General features: G+C 41.0%; 1 protein-coding gene across 4 annotated transcripts in view; it reads left to right on the top strand.

The window, feature by feature from the left end:
• The window catches only part of DOCK10 (dedicator of cytokinesis 10), a 279,740-nt gene that overhangs the window by 197,553 nt on the left and 60,711 nt on the right, over positions 1 to 21,476 (top strand). For all 4 annotated transcript variants that reach the window (XM_025404350.1, XM_025404349.1, XM_025404348.1 and 1 more), the window contains exons 20-27: positions 2,896 to 3,019; positions 3,214 to 3,335; positions 3,704 to 3,790; positions 6,675 to 6,767; positions 8,505 to 8,623; positions 10,465 to 10,534; positions 14,017 to 14,130; positions 17,754 to 17,825. In XM_025404350.1, coding sequence (XP_025260135.1) covers positions 2,896 to 3,019; positions 3,214 to 3,335; positions 3,704 to 3,790; positions 6,675 to 6,767; positions 8,505 to 8,623; positions 10,465 to 10,534; positions 14,017 to 14,130; positions 17,754 to 17,825 — 801 coding nt within the window. The remainder of the gene's footprint in view (positions 1 to 2,895; positions 3,020 to 3,213; positions 3,336 to 3,703; positions 3,791 to 6,674; positions 6,768 to 8,504; positions 8,624 to 10,464; positions 10,535 to 14,016; positions 14,131 to 17,753; positions 17,826 to 21,476) is intronic.

Genomic DNA, 21,476 nt, shown 5'->3' with positions numbered 1-21,476 from the left:
ACATAATAAGTGAGAGAAATCAAACCAGGCCATGTGACTCCAGAGCCTGAAGCTTCACCCTTCTCCTCTAACACACAGAAAGTCATTGGGCTCATGGTCAATTACTATACACATGTTAGCTTACATTACAAACAACTTTAGACAAACAAATTTCAGTGATAAAATTTAATTTTTAACCGTAAAGTGAAGGTCTGACTAGTGCAGCCTGCTGATGGGATGCCTGAGATTCATAATATCACACCTTTTATAGGCATTTTCTATGGCTGCTTTCACACATTACCAGCATTTAGCAGCTTAAAACAGCATGCAACTGTTATCTTACTGTTTTGTTGTTCCGAAGTCTGAAATGGCTCACAGGGCTAAAATCAAGCTTGCAGCAGGGCTACGAGCCTTCAGGAGGTTCTAGGGAAGATTCCAGTTCCTCTCCTTTTCCAGCTTCTAGAGGCTGCCCACATTTCTTGGCTTTTGAGCCTTCCTGACAATCCCATCACTCTGACCTCGGCTTCTGTTCTCACTTCTCTTATGACTCTGCCTTCCTCTTATGAGGACCTTTGTGATGACACTGTGCTCATTTGGAAAATCCAGGATAATCTCCCCATCTCGTGGTCCTTAACTTAATCACATCTGTTAAGTCCTGTTTACCATGTAAGGTAGCATATTGGCAGAATTAGAACATTCAGGACATCTAGCGGGTGATGTCTTTCTGCCTCCCACACTGTGCACAGTAATCATTTAAAAACTAATTAAAGGAACACCAGTGAAACACCTGCCTGACATTATTTCACTCTTCCATGTACATTTAGTGCTCCTTAATTTTTCCCCCACAAATTCAGGACAGAAAGTGAAATACAGTTAAGGGAAAACCATGATCACATTACAGAATATTTACTGTTATCGGTTGACCAAAGGGTCAATCGGTTGACAAAGCTCATCTGGAAGATGCTTTTTCTGTAGATATATGATTTTTTTAAAAAATTAATATTCTTACTGTTCTTAACTGTTTTAATCTTTCTATTCTCATGTGTTTCCTGGAAGCCTCATGAAAGCCATGAGCTTTTTCACATGAGAATATGTACAATTCTGGGAACGACTCGGTTGCTGACATTGAGCTGCCTGCAGCTTACCGGAGTTCCAATGCAAAATGATCATCCCAAGATGTGGGTTCTTGTCCTGGAAGATCCTCTTACTGACCACACCACCTTTGCAGTAACTCAGAGCCCCCTAACATGTGCAGCCCTGGTTCCTAACACTGCACCATGCTACTTCACAAGGCTACTGGGGAAAATGAAATGATGACGTACGTGGCAGAGCTTTGAAAACTCAAAAGCACGATAAAATGTAGAGTTAGTTGAAAACATTTCTTTCCAGAAATAGAGAGAATGCCCTTCATTCAGTATATTTTATTTTCATTCGAAAGCATTATTTGTATAGCTACAGCCTGGCCACTTCCCAAAATGTCTCATTAGCTGTCACAGTAACACAGATATGTTTGTTAGTTTTTAAAAAGAGATCAATTCCATGCCAAAGCTGCATCATTTACTATACCATATTACTCAACAATGTGCATATGAGTTGCCTGGGGATCCTATGAAAGGGCAGATTCCAATTGAGTGTGTCTAGGTTAGTGTCTGAGACTCCAGCCTGGGCAATAAGGTAAGACATCTGTCTCTACAACAAGAACAACAACAAAAATCAAAAAGTTAGCCAGAGGTCATGGCCAGCTGCGGTGGCTCACGCTTGTAATCCCAGCACTTTGGGAGCCCGAGGCGGGTGGATCACAAGGTCAAGAGATTGAGACCATCCTGGCCAATATAGTGAAACCCCATCTCTTCCAAAAATACAAAAATTAGCTGGGTGTGGTGGCGTGCGCCTATAGTACCAGCTACTCGCGAGGCTGAGGCAGGAGAATCTCTTGAACCCAGGAGGTGGAGGTTGCAGTAAGCTGAGATCATGCCTCTGCACTCTAGCCTGGTGACACAGCAAGACTCCATCTCAAAAAAAAAAAAAAAAAAAAAGCCAGAGGCCAAAGCTGCAATGAGCTGTGTTCGTACCACTGCACTCTAGTCTGGGCAACAAATGCGAGACCCTGTCTCCAAAATGAAAAAAACACTTCTGTATTTCTAACGAACTTCCAAGTGATGCTTATGCAACTGGTCCCCAACCACACTTTGGGAGGCACGGACTTACTGTTCATTCAATTTGTGTCCCTTAATGACAGTTCCTCGATGTGTGTCTTATCTATATTCTGCAGTTACATCTGTGTGTGTGTTTATGCATATGTATGTGCATGTATTTAATCCGTACCCTAGTAGCATGAATTATCTAATGAGAAACACTAGGTATTCTAAATTATCATCATCCATCACAATAAAGAAGTAAAAATATCAACATGTGAATAAATCACTGCTAGCAGAAACAATATTTATTGAGCATTAAATCAGTACATCCAGCACTGTTAAACACGGACCTAGATTTCAGTTAAAGAATTTTTACCCATGGTGTGGTTGCTCATGCCTGTAATCCCAGCACTTTGGGAGGCCAAGGAGGGTGGATCATTTGAAGTCGGGAGTTTGAGACCAGCCTGGCCAACATAGTGAAACCCCATCTCTACTAAAAATACAAAAATTAGCTTGGCATGGTAGCACGTGCCTATAATCCCAGCTACTGGGGAGACTAAGGCAGGAGAATTGCTTGAACCCAGGAGGCAGAGGTTGCAGTGAGCCTAGATCATGCCATTGCACTCCAGCCTGGGTGACAGAGTAAGACACAGTCTCAAAAAAAAATAAAATTAAATAGAATTTTTTTAAAAAAATTTTTTAAAGCTATGCTTTGTCTTGCTCTGATATTGGGCAAATGATTTTAATCTCAGTCCAACTATGGTTTCTTTCCTTGCAGGTGAAAATTGAGCTACCAACACAACTCCATGAGAAACACCATATTTTGTTTTCTTTTTATCACGTCACCTGTGACATCAATGCAAAAGCTAATGCCAAAAAGAAGGAGGCTCTGGAAACATCAGGTACTGCTAGGAAGAAATCTGAGGCAGAGTCACATGTCTTCTGTTCGAATTGGTTTGGAGAGCATCTTCAAAGCTCTGATTTATGCAATTATTTTTCATGAAGTTTAATATTAGTAAATAATAAATAGTGTTATTGTGACTTCTTACCGTGGAGGTTTGTACTCAGAATTTTTGTTTGTTATTCTTTTGCACAGTTGGATATGCTTGGCTTCCTCTGATGAAACATGATCAGATAGCTTCTCAAGAATACAACATCCCAATAGCAACAAGTCTGCCTCCTAATTATTTAAGCTTTCAAGATTCTGCAAGCGGAAAGGTACTGAATAATGTATAATTTAAGATTTTAAAAAAGCACACCAGCTTAATGGCATAAGATTATCTTCTTTCTCTGCTATTTAAATTAAGATCATAGTGTATACGTCCCTTGTAGCTATGAATCAAGCGTACCTATGCCACATCTCTTGTTTGGCTTATGGCCACTGGAAATGATCTGTTAAAAATGATCCCGATATCATATTGGTCTCATCTACCAATAGTGCTAAGTGTATTTGCATCTTTTATTTTCTCCTCTATGGTGACATAAGATTAATAGATCAGAACAGCATATTAACATAAACTAAACAATCTATTTATTTTCTTTCTCTCAAATTGTCACAGTGACCGTAAACAAACTTTATTTTGCAGCATGGTGGGAGTGACATCAAATGGGTTGATGGTGGCAAACCACTTTTCAAAGTATCGACATTTGTTTTATCAACAGTAAATACTCAGGTGAGCATGTTGACCTGAAATAGTAGCATTTTCTCTTAACTCACAGCATCATGAGGTAAGTCCCATATTTACAGGATGAGACTAATCATTTCCTGAAGTGTCAGAAAGGCAGGTGTTTGAATACTACAAAGGAAGAATGTTAAGGGCATAATCTGATGCCTCCCTCAAGATAGATAGAATGTCCTAATCCCTTAAGCCCACATACCATAAAACTTCAGACCAAAATACCAGAAGTGTATTTAATAGGATCACACTGCCCTTGGAATATGGCTTGCTTCTACTGACAACACTCATGTGTTAAAAATGTTAAATGTTAAAAACAAAGGCCAGGCGCGGTGGCTCATGCCTGTAATCCCAGCACTTTGGGAGGCCGAGGCGGGCAGATTACCTGAGTTCAGGAGTTCAAGACCAGCCTGACCAACATGGAGAAACCCCGCCTCTACTAAAAATACAAAATTAGTCAGGCATGGTGATGCATGCCTGTAATCCCAGCTACTCCGGAGGCTGAGGCAGGAGAATCTCTTGAACTCGGGAGGTGGAGGTTGTGTTGAGCTGAGATCGTGCCATTGCACTCCAGCCTGGGCAACAAGAGCGAGCCTCTATCTCAAAAATAATAAATAAATAAATAAACAACAAACAAACAAATACTTCAGATCTTTACCTGAAAACCAAGTCCAATCCCCAATGCCTTCCCAGGGCTCACCTCATGGGAAGGCCATGAGGTTGGCAGAACTGCATTTGAGAACCACCCCACCTAATTTCTGGCTCCATGACCCTGGGCAAGTCACTTTACCTCCGATATCCTTATTTCCTCAACAAGAAATGATATCAACAGAGTCTCTGCTACCTAAGGTTGTAGCAAATGTAATCCAAAGGAGAAATATTTCAAAATGTGATCAAAATGAGAAATACATCATGAACTGCAAAAGTCAATACATGTATAATTATTACCATTGTTAAATGACCACAAACTCATTCCTTCCGTGGCAAAGCAGCTTATTTTACCACAATGTGAGTTTTCCGGCAACAGATATAAACTATACATTATTACAAGTACATAAAATATGTATTTCTCCTTTCTTAGGTTTAATGTGTATCTGCTTTTCATTTTTTGCTTCATGCTGCTTTATCTACAAGCCACACTTGATCCATAAGGAAAATGAAATAATCCAGGCATCACATATACATTGGACCAAAATTTCTCTCGGCAACGTCTGAGGCTTCAAGTGCCATTGACTTCTTATCCCTAGCCCTGAACCCACAATTATTTAAACCCATCTTTTCTCTCATGCCATCAACCCTGGTCAAGTTCCACAAAACGCTCAATGTCCACCAAACCCTATATTTTCGTATATCTCAGCAGCTCCTCAGTTTCTCTGTCTCATGCTTCCAGCTGCTTTCTCCAAAGAGCTGGTCTCTAACTCACCACAACACACCCTCTCTCTGCCTTGACTTTCGTCACCCACATGCTGGCAGCATTTACCTTAGTTTTCAAACACCCAAGGCCCTGCAGCCAAACAATATCCACCTGGTTCCAGGAAGACCCAGTGATCCCTTTGACATTCAGCCCCTCTTCAGTGGGGAAGAGAAGCTCTCCCACTCACCCTCCCTGACTATTACGAACCATATCATGGGGGGGTTGGACACCCTACGTGATATGGGGAGTAATTGTACTCCCCTTCCCTGCCACCCCCCACCACCCCGCCAGCTATTACGAACCATATTGCAGGGGGTGGACCCCCCCTCCTTCCCCTTGTTGGTCTGGTTGGTTCCTACCCATCCTTCAGATCTCAGCTCAATTGTCACTTCCTCTAAGAAGCCTTCCCTGTTCCCTGACCCAACAGACAAAGCTGGGCCATCTTGTCACTCATCCAGATGGCACCTGCTTTGTGTTTGAAGTGCTCATCAAATGGGATTACATAGGTGTGTGTGGAAGTAGTGGTGTCGTGCTGGCCTCCCCACCTTAATGGAAGGTACACAGAGGAAGGGGTTGGGCCTTCCTTGCCCTCTGCTCTGTCCTCCCTCGGTGCCTGCTAAGAGCCTGGCACGCAGTCAGCTTTCCATAAACAATGAGCAAATAGACGAATCAATGAAGTGATACTTAAAAGGAAAACAGCTGTTTCTAGTCAAAAAAGAGCTACATTTCGAAAACAGAAAATAGCACGCGCGCACACGCACACACGCACACACATAGTGACCTGAGGGAAATGAGGGAAACCCAAGCTACAGATGCCTTTCTGGAATCATAGAAAGCCAGAGAAACATCCAGAGTATGTCCTCACACAAGTTCTTTATCTCACTGCCTGACTGTGTAGCTCCCCTCAGGGCAGAACATGAGAGAATTTTCCAGGTACCACCTTTTTCAGGAAATAAATTTCAAGTGTTATAGTCAGTTTTATCCTAAGATATGAGTTGTGGACTCCTAATCTGGGGCTAATTCAGGCATTCTAAGCCTGAAAATATGCCCCGTGGATATTAAAGAGTACGCATTGTCATGTTTGTCAAGCATGGCATGGAAGAAATTGGTGGAATTCTATGGAAGAAGCGGGAGTGGGAAGATAAATGAGGAAAATTTTTCTCAACACAAAAAGCACAACCAAGAGAAGTAATTCTCCAGCCATTGTCATGTGGTTGAACAGGACAACAAAACCTCTTAGAATGAAATAGAAGAGTGGGCTTTGTAGTTTATGCAGAGCCTTCACTAGGCCAGCAATGTCCACATCAAAGCTTTGTTCCTCCGACTCCTTAATAAAGCATTTGCACTTCAAGGCATCAATCCTACAGAAGTGCTTACCTCACATCACAGTGGTTTATGTTTGTAACACAGTTTACGTGTCATCAGAAATAAACTTTTTTTTTTTTTTTTTTTTTTTTGCTGTTGTAGGATCCACATGTGAATGCATTTTTCCAAGAGTGCCAAAAAAGAGAGAAAGATATGTCTCAGTCACCTACCTCAAATTTCGTCCGCTCTTGTAAGGTAACATGACATGCAAGCAGTTTCAGTGATCTCCAGGGTAAAAATATGCAAAGGAGACATTTATATTTTCCACTGATTGGTAAACTGGGAGATGATTATTACTCAAGATTTTTAAATACCTTATCAATTCAGAGAGTAAATGATTTTATTTCATAATTTCTGAATCGTTTCTGTTTCTTGACTTAAAAGACAGGCAAAAATCAGTTTTTTCCGAAATAAAAATAATTGAAAATCAGAATCAATTTATTTTAAATTAGTTATTAAATCAAGAGTCCTTGCAACATTGCCATCATGCCTATATTCCATACTAATTGCAATAAAGAATAAAGCCAGATAAAGGTGGGCTACAGTGCTCATATTCAAGTTCTGAAAAAAATACCAGCAGAATATACTTTATTTTTTTCTAATGTATTCATTTTTTAATTAACAAAGAAAAATTATATGCCTTTATTGTATACAGTATGATGTTTGGAAATATGTATACATTATGTAACAGCTTCATTGAGTTAATTACTGTATTTGTTATATCACATTCTTATAATTTTTATGGTTATAACACTTAATATCCACTCTTTTAGAGATTTTCAAGAGTATAGCCCGTTTTTATTAACTATAGTCACCATGTTGTGCAATATTCCTCCTATGTATCTAACTGAAATTTTGTATCCTTTGATCAACATCTCCCCAGCACTTCCTCCCTAGCCCCTGGTAACCACCATTCCACTTTGAATCCACATGAATTCAACTTTTTTAGATCCCACGTATAAATGAGATCATGTGGTATTTGTCTTTCTGGGCCTGGCTCATTTCACTTAGCATAATATACTCCAGGTTCCTCCATGTTGTTGCAAATGACCAAATTTCCTTCCTTTTTAAGGCTGTATAGTATTCCATTATGTTTATGTACCACGTTTTCTTTACCCATTTCATCTGTTGATGGATACTTGAATTGATTCTATATCTCAGCTGCTGTGAATCGTGCTGCAATAAAGATGGGAACCTAGACATCTTCAGCATACTCATCTCACTTCCTTTGGATATACATCCAGTAGTGGGATTGCTAGATTATATGGCAGTGCTATTTTTAATTTTTTGAGGAACCTTCATATTGTTTTCCATAGTGGCTCTTCTGATTTACATTCCTGCCAGCAGTATGCAAGTGTTCCTTCTCCTCCACATCCTCTCCAATAATTATTATCTTTCACCTTTTTTGATAACAGCCATTTTAACAGTTATGAGGTGATATCACACTGTGGTTTTAATTTGCATTTCTCCAATGATCAATGATGTTGAACATTTTTTATATATCTGTTGGCCATTTGTACATCTTCTTTCGAGAAATGGCTATTTGGGTTCCTCACCCACTTTTTCATTGGGTTATTTGTTTTCTTACTATTGAGTTGTTTGAGTTCCTTATATATTTTGGATATTAACCCTTTCTAAGATGTATGGTTTGCAAATATTTTCCTCCATTCAACGGAGTAAAGTTGTCTCTTTACTCCACTTAGTGTTTCCTTGGCTGTGCTGAAACCTTTTAGTTTGATCTAGTGCCACTTGTCTGTTTTCACTTTGCTGCCTGAGCTTTGAGGGTCGTATCCAAAACATCATTGCCCAGTCTAATGTCATGAAGTTTTTCTCCTTATGTTTTCTTCTCATAGCTTTATAGTTTCAGGTCTTGAATCTAGGACATGCTTCAAATTTCATTGATACCCTTTTTATTCTGCCAATTTACTACAGAACTTATTGAATGTGGAAAAGATTCATGCAATCATGAGTTTTCTGCCTATAATTTTGAATCAGCTCTTCAAAGTTCTGGTACAGAATGAGGAAGATGAAATAACTACAACTGTCACCAGGTATCCGTAACACAACCTTAAGAGAAGAGACTTTATAATCTGTAGTTACACAAACTCTTAATTATAACTAAACAGTCATCTACTGTTGTGTGTTTACATTTCATTTGAACGCATCTCTAATTTAAGCATTTTCCACTCTTGACTCCTTACCTTCTAATACCTTATTATTAGTAGTAAAGTGTTAGACCTCTTTTTCTTTGGTTTTTAAATTAAAATTTTTATTTTGAGATTCATATGCAATTGTAAAACATAATTCAGTTTCCCATGTGCCGTTTACCTAGTTTTCCCCACTGGCAACATCTTCCATACAGGTGTAGAATCATACAGTATAAATTTTTGAAATTGGCTTTTTCACGAAACATAATTCTCTGGAAATTCATCCAGATCATTGCATCTATCAGTAGTTCACTCCTTTTCATCGCAGAGTAGTATTCCATGATGTGGATGCACCACGTATGTTTAATTATTCACCTGTTGAAGGACATCTGGAGTGTCTCCAGTTTAGGGCTGTTATGAATAAAAGTGCTATGAACATTCACGTACAGGTTTTGTGTAAACATAAGTCTTCGTTTCTCTGAAGTAAATGCCCAGAGTGTAATTGCTGGGAGACAAGGTGGTTGCATGTTTGATATTTAAGAAAGTGTCTGTTCTCCAGAGTGGCTGTATCATTTTGCATTCCCACAAGAACCTTTTTTTAAAATACTAAATTTTTTAACTGTTCTCACTTTAAATTTGGCTATACTGACTTCTTCCAACATCTCTAATCTGGCCAATGCCTTCACAGATCACAGTTTCTTCTTTATAGAGATAGTGTTTTGAATTAATTATTAAATTTATATTTGTGCTGTTCATTTTTTATAAAAACTTAGTCATAGAATTCTGGGAAAAAAAAAATGTTACTTTTGGCATTGAAATGTTTCCAGTATCTTTCTAACTCACAGGCCTGTTACTGACCTCTTTCTGAATGAGGGTTTTTAGCCTAGTTTTTAAAGCAGAGCCTGAAATTCTGGACAATTTAAATATCTCTAATGGCTCCACAACCATCCAGTTCTGGACCCACATTAAAAGTCCCCAACCGTGTCTTCAACTCATGCTCTTTTCAGCATGTGAATGTGTGTCTGTGTTGGCAAGACTCCTAAATATTGCAGCAGATAGATCTGTTGAAAATTCTGAGATATTCCTGAGCACCATAGCCATGGAGTTATAGTGTTAATGTGAAAAAAGAAAAAAAAAAAAGCCGAAAAAAGAAAAAAAGCCATGGAGCTATAGTAGTGTTCATGTGAAAAAAGATCCACCTGTACCATCACTGCTACTGGAAACCCCAACCCAGCTACGGGAAAAACAAAGCAAAACAAACCAACTGCATCTTAACCTAATTACTTCTTCCAAAAGCATATATACTGCCCATAGATCGGAAGGCAAGCCCTTTTCAAATGAAATATGATTATTAATTTGAAGTTAAAAGTCTAAAATTTTAATGAGGCACTAAAAGTAATCCCTTTTGCAAAAAAGATAATGTCAAAAATGCACAGACTGTAATTAGCACATTCAACTTGGACAAAAAGTCTCCATTGTGATATTACAACACTACTTATATCTTTGTGTTTCAAAGTTTCAAAGTTGGAAATGACTCATTGATGGAAATGGTCATCAATGCTATAGATATTAAATGCCCAGTATTGGATATGGGGGTGAGAAGGGCAAGGAAGGAGTCAGAGATTGGTTCATTCATTCACCCGGTAACTATTAAATACCCAATTTACGAAGCACTGTAATGACAAACTAAAGCGGGATTTTTCTGCCCTCTCCAGAAAGGCCACTGATCAGCTTTGTTTTTCCAGGGTTCTGACCGACATTGTGGCCAAGTGCCATGACGAACAGCTGGATCATTCTGTCCAGTCATATATTAAGGTATGAAATGCCTCTTGGAAATTGCTCATATCCCTTGTGCTGTGTGGCTTGTCTCATTTCCTGTGTGCAGTAAGTGGGAAGTTTTCTCCCTTTAACTGAGTGGCGCCCATCTCAGTAATATCAGGAATTCCCCTTAGCTACTTAGAATTCCATCTCTTTGCATTAATGGGCAAGGTGAATTTTTAAACGTATAAGTAATGTGTACCTGTGCAAATAAATAATTAAATGGGGAGAGAGAGGAAAGAAAAAGATAGAGGAGAAGACTCAAGTGCTGTGCTTTTGAAGTCAACATTACAAGTAAATGAGATTCCTGTGTTAATTTAAGGAAGACTTTCCTATTGGTTTGTTGAATGCTCTGTGTTTCCTCTGCAATGCTTTCTTAGCTCTTTCTATTGTTTTCTCAGGCATTATTTCATTTTCCCAGTTACTGTATATTTGTACCTGCTTCTGGTATGTTAAGTCCTTTATCTTCTGGCATGAACCACTTGCCCATTCCATAATGTGCACTGCTTCTTCCAGTGTCCTATGTCAAGTGTTCACTCAGAGATGCTTCTATTCTCATTTCCAGTTGGCCTGTGGATTAATGCCAGTGAACTTGTGATGATGTTTGTGTTTTCGTAGTTCCCACCTAAATGTCATCCTCTTTAATGAAAAGAAAGAACCCATCCAGAAATACAGAAGAGTATCTTAAATTACTTTATAATACATAGAGGATCTAAATATCTAATCTTTTTCCTATGCATAGATTAAATCTTTTTGAGACATAGCTTTTTCATCAAAAAACTATATTCTCTTAATATGTATGCACAGACAGATACTAACATATTCATGATGTCTAGAAACTTGTTTTTTAAAAAAAAATTGGCTTGGTGTGGTGGCTCACGCCTGTAATCCCAGCATACTGGGAGGCCGAGGTGGGCAGATCACGAGGTCAGGAGATTGAGACCATCCTGGCTAACACAGTGAAACCCCATCTCTACTAAAAATACAAAAAAAAATTAGCCAGGCGTGATCGTGGGTGCCTGTAGTCCCATTACTAGGGAGGCTGAGGCAGGAGAATGGCGTGAACCCAGGAGGCAGAGCTTGCAGTGAGCCAAGATTGCGCCACTGCACTCCAGCCAGGGCAACAGAGCGAGACTCCATCTCAAAAAAAAAAAATCCTCGCTCCCATAAAAGGAAGTAACCAGAACTTGCATTCTGGAGAGAACCCCTCTAAGATACCATCTGGAAGGAAATATTTTTCGTTAACAATTTTTATATCCATATGTTTTCTATCTGTCAGAAATGTTGGTTGTCTTCCCAAATACCAAAGTATGAGTGTGTGCCCTTTTTAAACATAGGCTACATGCCGAAAATAGTTATTTCACAATAATTTCTTACGGTATAATTTTACCCAGTAAGATCCACATCTCAGTTGTGAAAAGCCAGTTCCACCTACACATGCCTTTTTAGTTTGCTCCCTAAGATAGGGTCATAGCTTAGTTTTATAGAGTATCGATGAATTTACCGTTCAACAGAATCACCTCGAGAGGTTTCACCCTCTCAATGCTTACCCCAATGTTTCATTTCAATCCTTAAAGGGACTGAGAGAGAAAGAGAATAAAAGTTCTTGACCCGTCTTATACACAGGCATCTCCATTTCAACACATATTATGTTCCTCATGTCAGTGAAATCATTGAAAATTACTTTAAGAATTCTCCTGTGTTGTGACTATTTTTGTGATTACCAAGGCTAGCTCTTTGTGAGTACCTCAAATCTCAGACTCTCTACCGATGATGCTCCTGGAGAGATGCATTAGAAATGCATCCTGGTGTGGCCCTTATTTTTAACCAGGATATCTGAAATACCCAATAGGACCATCTCACTTTATAATACAGGAGATTATCTACTTAGGTTGCTTTAAGTGATTTAAATCCAAAAATACACCTATGTGGAATTTTAGGCTGATAACAATTTTATAATAAATTTTAACATATCTAAAATACCTCCTAATAAATATCATCAACTCACATTTTACTCTGGAAAGAACACTAAGCTGGCAAGTAAGAGACAAGATTCTAGTCAATTCTAGACTGGAGCAGTCAGCCTCTCTGAACCTCAGTTTTCTCCTCTGTGATGTGCGATGAAATGACCTAAGGAACACTCAGCTCTATCATTCTGTGACTGGACTCAGTGCATGCTTGAATGTCCTCGAAAGATGTGACATTCAATGCAATTTGTATTTATTCAGAAGTTATCTAAACACCATTTCAAGTTCAGTGGTGCTAAATGCTGCTAACTCACTTCATCTACAATATTCAAAATGCACACATACACCATGCCTTTTTCAAAGATGCGTGGCTAAAGCCAGTCTAATTAAATGCCATGGTTAACAGTGATTTGTAGCACTGATGGGTTATAGTCAACATTTTAAAATAATATTTCAGTGCCAGTTTAAATGCCCTTCAGGCTAAATAACTGTGCATGGCATGAGCTCATTGATGACATTGCTCTCATCTGAGGTATAATCCATGAGAGGGAAAAATTGTATTACTCTTGATCTTATCTAGTTTCATGCATCCATTAACTTCATCTTTCTTCTTTGAGATGAGCTTGGAGAAGTCAAATCCCACCAAGACAAGTTAGGTTGCCAGTGTGCTACAAAGTTTAAAGAAACAGTTACAGATCCAAAAGCTCATGTGCCTCTATGTTAAGCCATTCATTCACTTTCCTGCCTTCACTCTCAATTATAGTGAAATCTGAATTGTGAAAATTATGAAGAAATGTCCTTCTATGAGGCAAACCCAACTCATAAGTGAAATATTATAATTCAGTAATAAGCATTTTATATTTGAACTTTATGGATGTGCATAAATTGATACTGATATTCTTAAGAGATGAAGAAATACTGAAAACTAGCCATTACATGCACTCAGTGGTGCATGCCAAAACCAATCTTCTGAGGAAAAAAAATAAGTATGCACCATTTGTTATCTTACTGATGGCCAATGTTCATGAACGCCTTGATAGATGTGTCTAAGCATGGGATGATAGACCCTGGGCTTGTGGGGAGCTCACCTACTGGCCTCTGGAAGGCACCGGCTTCCCCACTTGGCTATTTGAGTGGGTGCTCTACCCTTTCAGGATGAAGAATTGCTACCATGCCACCTGTTACCAATGGAGGAAGGAGAAGGGGAATGTGTCCTAAGTAGGTGGGTCAAAGCCCTCCATGTTTCCTTGAATGTGTTAAATGGCTCTCCGGCTCTTTCTCTTGATTTCTACAAAGAGTTTCAAGGAGAGCTTAGGTGAGCAAGGCCCGACTTCTGCAAAGCCCTAAATAGGAACAGGTGTGTCCTGCTCTTATCATTGGGCCTGCATTTATTTCATGGCAAAATCTGGCATGAGCAGATAATTTTGAGATATGAGTTATTCACATGGCATAGTTTTTGAAGCTTCATTTTTCAAAGTATTTAACTTTATTCACTTTTTGGATTTTCTTCAGTTCGTGTTCAAGACCAGGGCATGCAAGGAGAGGACTGTACATGAGGAACTGGCTAAAAATGTGACTGGTCTTTTGAAATCAAATGACTCAACAACAGTAAAGCATGTCCTAAAGGTAAGAATTTAAAGATGGTCCTTTAATGTGAGTATTAGGCATGGATCATGCTTATCCCTGGAAAATGACAGGAGTCATTGATGTAGACTGTTTCTCTTGCAGTTTCCAGCATTAAGATTCATATTGAAACTTAGCATATAAAGATACTAAGCAAAAGAGATCTATATCAAGACAACATACAAAAAAGTAGAATGGGCTGGGTGCGGTGACTCACCCCTGTAATCCCAGCACTTTGGGAGGCCAAGATGGGCAGATCACTTGAGGTCAGGAGTTCAAGACCAGCCTGGCCAACATGGTGAAACCCCATCTCTACTAAAACTACAAAAACAAAATTAGCCAGGAGTGGTGGTGCGCGTCTGTAATCCCAGCTACTCAGGAGGTGGAGGCAGGGGAATCGCTTGAACCCAGGAGGCAGAGGTTGCAGTGAGCTGAGATCATGCCATTGCACTGCAGCCTGGGCAACAAGACCAGATAGATAGATAGGTAGGTAGGTAGGTAGGTAGGTAGATAGATAGATAGATAGATAGATAGATAGATAGATAGATAGACAGACAGACAGACAGATATTGTATGTTAGAAAAGAAGATGCATTGGAAAAATTATAGAACTGGTAAGAATTGGGCATTGTGAGTACTGAAGGTGTAGGGGAGAGTTGAAGTTTTAAATAGAGTGATCAGGATGTATCTGATGGAGAAGGTAATTCTTGAGTTAAAAAAAAAAAAATGTGAAGGCAAAGAGGGTGCTGGCCATGGAGATGCTCAGAGGGAAAGACCTGCATGAAGTCATCAGGCAGCAGCACAGCTGGTGTGTCTGCAGGAGACAGGGAGGACACTGTGGCTGGAGCCAAGTGAGCAGAAAGAAAAAAAAAAAAAAAAGATGGAAGATGAAGTCATGGAAGCCACTGGAGGCTTGGCAGTTAGCACAGGCCTGGCTTTCCCACTCAGAGCAGAACGGGGATTTGTGTCATTGGAAGGTTTTGCACAGAGGAGTAATGTTTTAAACCAAGCTGACCTTAGTTTAAAAGAATCCCTCTGACTGCTGTGTTGAGAATAGACTACAGTGGGGTGAAAATGGAGACCGCAACCACTCGAGGGGCTATCAGAGAGGCAGGATCCTCTGCAGAGAGTCGCTGCTCAGTTAAAATACGGAGTGAAGAGAATGCTCGGAGAAGAACTGCATCTTCAGGAGATTGTGCTAATGATGGACCATGTGCTCTGGAAGGCGGGGCGGGCGGGTTTCAGGAGACGGGAGGCAGTGGAGTGTGCAGATACATAAGGGAACGTGTGGAGAGGGCAGCAGAGGAGTCAAGGTTTCATCTGTCATCAGACATAAACAGGCAAAAGCTCAATTTCATTAGTGCTGGTGGATTCAAGGAAAATAGTGGAGGCAGGCCAGAGTGCTTAGGGGTGGAGAGGGGCAGGAGTCTGTTGAATTAAGAGACAAATGTTGGAACACTTGACATGATGGCTAAAAATATTTTGGACAAGATTAGGGAGAGAGGATTGCAGCAGTGTGCCTGGGATTCATTCATATTCCTAACAACATGTTTCACTTCTAATAGCCATTAGAATGCTGTTGGAGTGCTAGGATAGTATTGGTAGCCATTTCCATTTCTTCTTACTAAGAAGTGATCACTCCATTAAGCCATAGCTGCCTTTGTAGAACATCAATCCCTTCTCTTTTTGATCTGAGCCAGTCTTTCGGAATTAGGACTATGTTGTCAAAAGTTTATAGCAGCCTTGTTTGTATGAGCTTAAAACAGGATATAATCCAAATGCCCATTGACAGTAGAGCAGATAAGTACGTGGTGATTATATATGTCATGTGGTGACCATAGGTGATGCCCCCAGCTACATGCTTCAACATAAACGAACCACAGAACAGAGTTTGTTGAATGAAAAAGGCAATCTCAGAAGAATACATAGAGGACAGTTCCATTTATATGAAGTTCAGTGGCCAGATGAACTAAATATCCCTTCATTGTATAAGTATTCATAGCAAAATTGTGAAGTAAAGTAAAGGGAATGATTAGCATAAAATTTAAAACTGTTACTGTGGTGGAAGGGGTGGGAAGCAGAGAGGATGCAAGGGGTGCGTTCTTGAAACTGTGCATATACAATATGACTTTTTGTAGCTAAGTGTCACCCTTAGGCCCAAGAAAGAAGGGTGCCCATCCTGGGGTGTGCTTTGCTTTTCTCATACTGCACCCATCCTCATAGGCCAAGGTTTAAGAGGAGCTAAGAGAATAAAGAGAATAAGCCCACCAGGAGCCCCTACCTCCCCTTCTAGACCTGTAAGGAACCCCAAGACCCTCTTGCTGAAGGTCCTATAGGCGGATTCCCAGGCCTGCTTCAATCTCTGTCCCAAGCCCTCCAGGACCCCCAGAGGACAGGTCTTGATGCCTGAGTGCAACACTAGACCCCATGAAGGAGCTATTTGTGGCAGGGAGGAGGGTCGCGTTGTGGATAGCACTCAGATGTGCAGGCTGGACAGTTTCCAAAAGAGCTCAGGTGAACAAGGTCCTACCTCTGCAAAGCCCTAAGTAGGAACAAGTGTGTACTGCTCTTATCATTGGGCCTGCATTTATTTCATGACAAAATCTGGTATGAGCAGATAATTTTGAGATATTAGTTATTTAGGTGACATAAGTTTTGAAGCTTTGTTTTTTAAAGTACTTAACACATATGCACCAGGCCCCTCAAGGGGGAGGACAGAGCCTTGGGCGAGAAGAAAAGGGTTAGGCCAGGCCCTGTGCCCCCTAGGACCTCACACACTGGTGCGGCATTCCAAGGTGTTATGAAGTTTTGTTTGTCGAGGTAGGAGGATCAAATATATTTTATTTAACACCTTTTCAGCTTGACTTCCAACTTCTAGATATTTAGACATATGACCTTCCATTTTCACCCTTGCCTCTAACCTTTGAAATTTTAGGGGTGAGCCTGGTACAATAAAAAGTTTGTTTAGGTCGGGCTTGGTGGCTCACGACTGTAATCCCAGGACTTTGGGAGGCTGAGGCGGGAGGATCACCTAAGACCAGGAGTTCAAGACCAGCCTGGGCAACATGGTAAAACCCTGTCTCTACAAAAAACACAAAAAGTTAGCTGGGCATGGTGCACACATCTGTAGTCCCAGGTATCCAGGAGACTGAGGTGGGAGAATCACCTGAGCCGGAGAGTTCAAGGCTGCAGTGAGCTGTGATAGCACCACTGCACTCCAGGCTGGCAACAGAGTGAGATGGTCTCAAAAAAAAAAAAAAAGTTTGTTTAGTTTTGTTTCACTAAGTGAAACAACTAGAACATCCCTTGAATAAATATTTCATAAAATAACAGCTTAGTCAGTCATGCCAAGTAAACTTGTAACTTGTTTTAAATGTTTTTTGAGAGGATTGAGAAACTGAAATGTCTGACATTTACTTTTACCACTAGAACTTTTTATCCCATTTTATAGTGGGATAAAAATCATCCCACTATAATAGAGAATATTTTACTGCTCTAATTCATTTAGTTTCAAAGAACACATTTTAACATAACAATGTTATAGTATATTACATATTACAAAGAAAAAAATTATCATTATTTTACTATAGGATAATAAATGTCTCGTTGCCTTTTTTTTCCTAATAGCATTCCTGGTTCTTCTTTGCAATTATCCTAAAATCGATGGCACAGCACTTGATTGAAACAAATAAAATCCAGGTAAGAACATCAGTAATATAATATTATAATATGTTTACAATATTATCCAACAATTGCACTAATGATTATGCTGTCATTAGTTCCATTTTTACTTGCTTTATAAACCTTAGCAATTTACAATAATTACTGTATAAGTAGGAGAAATGATTGTGTACATCTGCACAGGCCCTTCAGAAGCAGATACCAAGACAATATTGGAAATGCAAAAGACGTATTGGAGGGAAGTAACTATAAAGGATAAAAGGAACATGAAAAAGAAATGGGAAAGTCTGATGCCTGTAAATGAAAAGCGGGAAGGAAGGAGGATTGGCTAGGAAGAGTCTCACAGTGATAAGGTTTTAGCTGGGCTAATGGGAAGTCTGAGAGCAAAGAGTTGTCATTAGAGGAACCCTGCACTGGGGAGGCCATCTGACTCTAGGACCTCTGCAAGCTAAGTCATTGACTGGGAGCAGCCTGGGGAGAGGGTAGCCTTGGCATGAATGCTGGAGCAGATCCCAAGATACAGCAGCTCTTTATATTCCTCCACTAGATTCTGTCTTGAAGAAACATTTGAGCAATGCACATTCCTGGCTGCCACAGTCCAAGTTTGCATGACATATTGTACATGTTCATGAATCTGCTTCCCCACAGTTCCCATGGGCCTCTCCTCCTGAAAGGAAGGAAGCTTAGAAGAGGGACCCTGATGGAATTAACTAAAGCCCCTGCCATGGCTTTTCAGGAGCCTACGTATTACTCATCATCTCCCATCACAACCCTCCATTCTAGATCCCTCTCACCCTAGCTAGCAGCTCCAAAGGTCTTGGTGACTCACCTGGTGATGTAACCCAAACCCTCATTCTAGAGTGGTCTTGGCCTCAGGTCATCATACTGTACTCACACCAGAGTTGGTACATGTGGCCATTCATAGTTACAATGGAGTGAGGAAGACCAATAAGCAGCCAAGTAGATCACCTGAGTTCCACACACATTTCTCTCAGCCCCCATTGTGGGTAAGGTCAAGGGAAGACCTTTGGCATTGCCCTTGCCCCACATGGAGAGTAAATCAGAACAATGCTGCATGAGGTGGGGTTGGTGGTGTACAGTGATGTTTTGATTTACTCTTTTGGTGGGGGAGAAGCAGCGTCAGAAGCTTCCACCTGGCCTCTCCCTCTAGGCTACCTCCACAGACCAAGCACCCCATGGAAGGTTACTCCAAATGCCAATTTTACTAATACAAATTATACATTTGGGACCAGTTACATGACTATTGGGGGAGATCTTTGAACCCAATGGATCTACTGTTAACAGAACTTTAGTCAGGACTCCACTTTTAATCCCTGTAAGTGCCCAGTCTATCAGGGTGATGCTTTTCATTTCTGGATATCAGTGTCAACTCAGATCCTGTGTCCAACAGTCCTTGAACTGTATTCCCTTCTTCTCAGTGTATAGTAGCCTGAGTAAATGGCTACAGGGCCCTTTGGAGAAGAACTGATAGACTCATTACACTACGTACCTACTGCATTGTTGCAGCAGGGGCTTTCCTTTAGGGACTCCATCACCTCTTCAGTCAATGTGTACCAGATCTGAATTGTGACTCAGGTCCAGGAACAGAGAAAGGAACCATGACTATTCATTAGAATGAACATCCTCATCTTCCAGTTGCCCATTCTTGCCTTCTTTGTTAATATGATGTACCACCATTGCTGGTTGCTGTCTGTTTTGTCCCTAGGAGTTCCAGGTATCATTAACCAGCTCTACAACTCCCTGAGAGTTGGTCCCTCTTGGCTTCCCCACCAGTCTTGCCATTTGTCATGATACTCACAGCCTCCTGGCTCCTAAGATTAAGCGTAGCACATGGCCTCTGTTGTTTTGGTGATCCCTGATCCCCATGGCTGCTCATGAGCCAACGCTGTGACTGCTGCTCCTGCCAACAGATGGGAAACGCCCCTGACTTTCTTAATGATATTGGTCCCCAGCACCTTCTTGATGGCCGTGGTGCATGCTGTCTTCTGGGCCTGCCTGGGGAACTTGATACGCTGGTGGATCTTCTGGTCTCAATTAATATCCATTCCCACATATCCATCTCTCTCCACCTCTTTATTTTTTCCTCTATCCTCTGCCAGGACAACCAGACATTTCCACTTCGCTTAAAGTAGGCCATCTCTGGATTCTCAGAGCAACCCTAGCAGTGAGTTGCTCATCCCGTGAGTCCTTATTTAACCCTGTGTTCTGAAAAAGCACCTCCATGTCAATGCACTAAGTTACCTGCCCTTACTTTCTGGCCCACATCCTCAATGTCCAGTTGCAGAGGTTCTGCCCTACCTCCTGGTGGTACATGCTAGCTAATTTTTATAGCCCCTTTGGGTGTATTCTCTTTCTTGCTTTTTTTAGGACCAGCAAGCCCCCAGCTGGGTTAAGCTAGGATTTAACCTCCAGGTATTGTCCTGATCACCAGAAGGAGAGGCGGGACAACTCCTCAAGGGTTTGCCTGATTCCTAGCAGGGAGAAGCCTCTGCAATATCATCTTGCATGGGAGGAGTGCTGACACTTAATGGGGAGGAATTAAACTTCTGCCAGCACTAAGGCTTCAGGGAAGTATGCAGATCCACTTCCTCAGAGTCATCCATCCAGAGGTCCTCATCCACGCTCTAGGCCCCAGGTCTTTCTAACCACGGCCTTGATCTTAGCATGACAGAAATGCCTTGCTGGACCTTTAATTGTCTGTAGAGTTCCATAACTCTTAACTCGTAAATCCTGTGTTTGCTTTTCTGCTGTATCTGCTTTCCACTTCTGGAGATGAGAACCTCCTACCTGGGAGGGAGAGAAAATCTAACACAAAGATAAAAATGGTTCATATCTCGCTGTCATTAAGCTCTACTGGGGTCAGGAAACCTCACTGTTGAAATTCCTGCTCTGTCACTAACTTGTTAGCTGATGAAAATGACGCTTCACATCTCAGTGCCTGTTTTCTCATCTGTAAGAAGAGTGGATTGGACTAAAATTCTCTTCTAGTTCCTACCAATATGCATCTGCTTGTATAGACAGGTCACAAAACACACCTGTGAGCAGCCTAAGAATAAATGAACTGATAATAGCCAGCATGATTGTGTCCAGCAGTTTGTCTTCCCCGATAGAGGTATGCTTTTCATGACCCCCTTCAGTGGTAACCCTCACACCCTAGTCTTCTTTCAGGAGCGCTGCACCTTTCACTCTCTAACCATCTCTCATCATCACAGTGGGAAAAGACCTGATACCATCTTTTTTCTTTTTTTTTTTTCCGAGACCGAGTTTCGCTCTGTCGCTCACGCTGGAGTGCAGTGGCACAATCTTGGCTCACTGCAAGCTCCACCTCCTGGGTTGAAGCGATGCTCCTGCCTCAGCCTCCCAAGTAGCTGGGATTACAGGCGCATGCCACCACAGCCAGCTAATTTTTGCATTTTTAGTAGAGACGGGGTTTCACCATGTTGGTCAGACTGGTCTCCAACTCCTGACGTCAGGTGATCCACCTACCTCAGCCTCCCAAAGTGCTGGAATTACAGGCATGAGCCACCATGCCTGGCCCATTTTTTTTTTTTTTTTTTCCTTGAGACAAGGTCTCACTCCTGTTGCCCAGGCTGGAGTGCAGTGGCACAATCATAGCTCACTGCAGCCTCAACTTCCCCAACTTAGGTG

The sequence above is a fragment of the Theropithecus gelada genome, chromosome 12 (genome assembly GCF_003255815.1).
Source record: "Theropithecus gelada isolate Dixy chromosome 12, Tgel_1.0, whole genome shotgun sequence".
Taxonomy (NCBI): Eukaryota; Metazoa; Chordata; class Mammalia; order Primates; family Cercopithecidae; genus Theropithecus; species Theropithecus gelada.
This window is presented reverse-complemented; position numbering and strand designations above follow the sequence as displayed.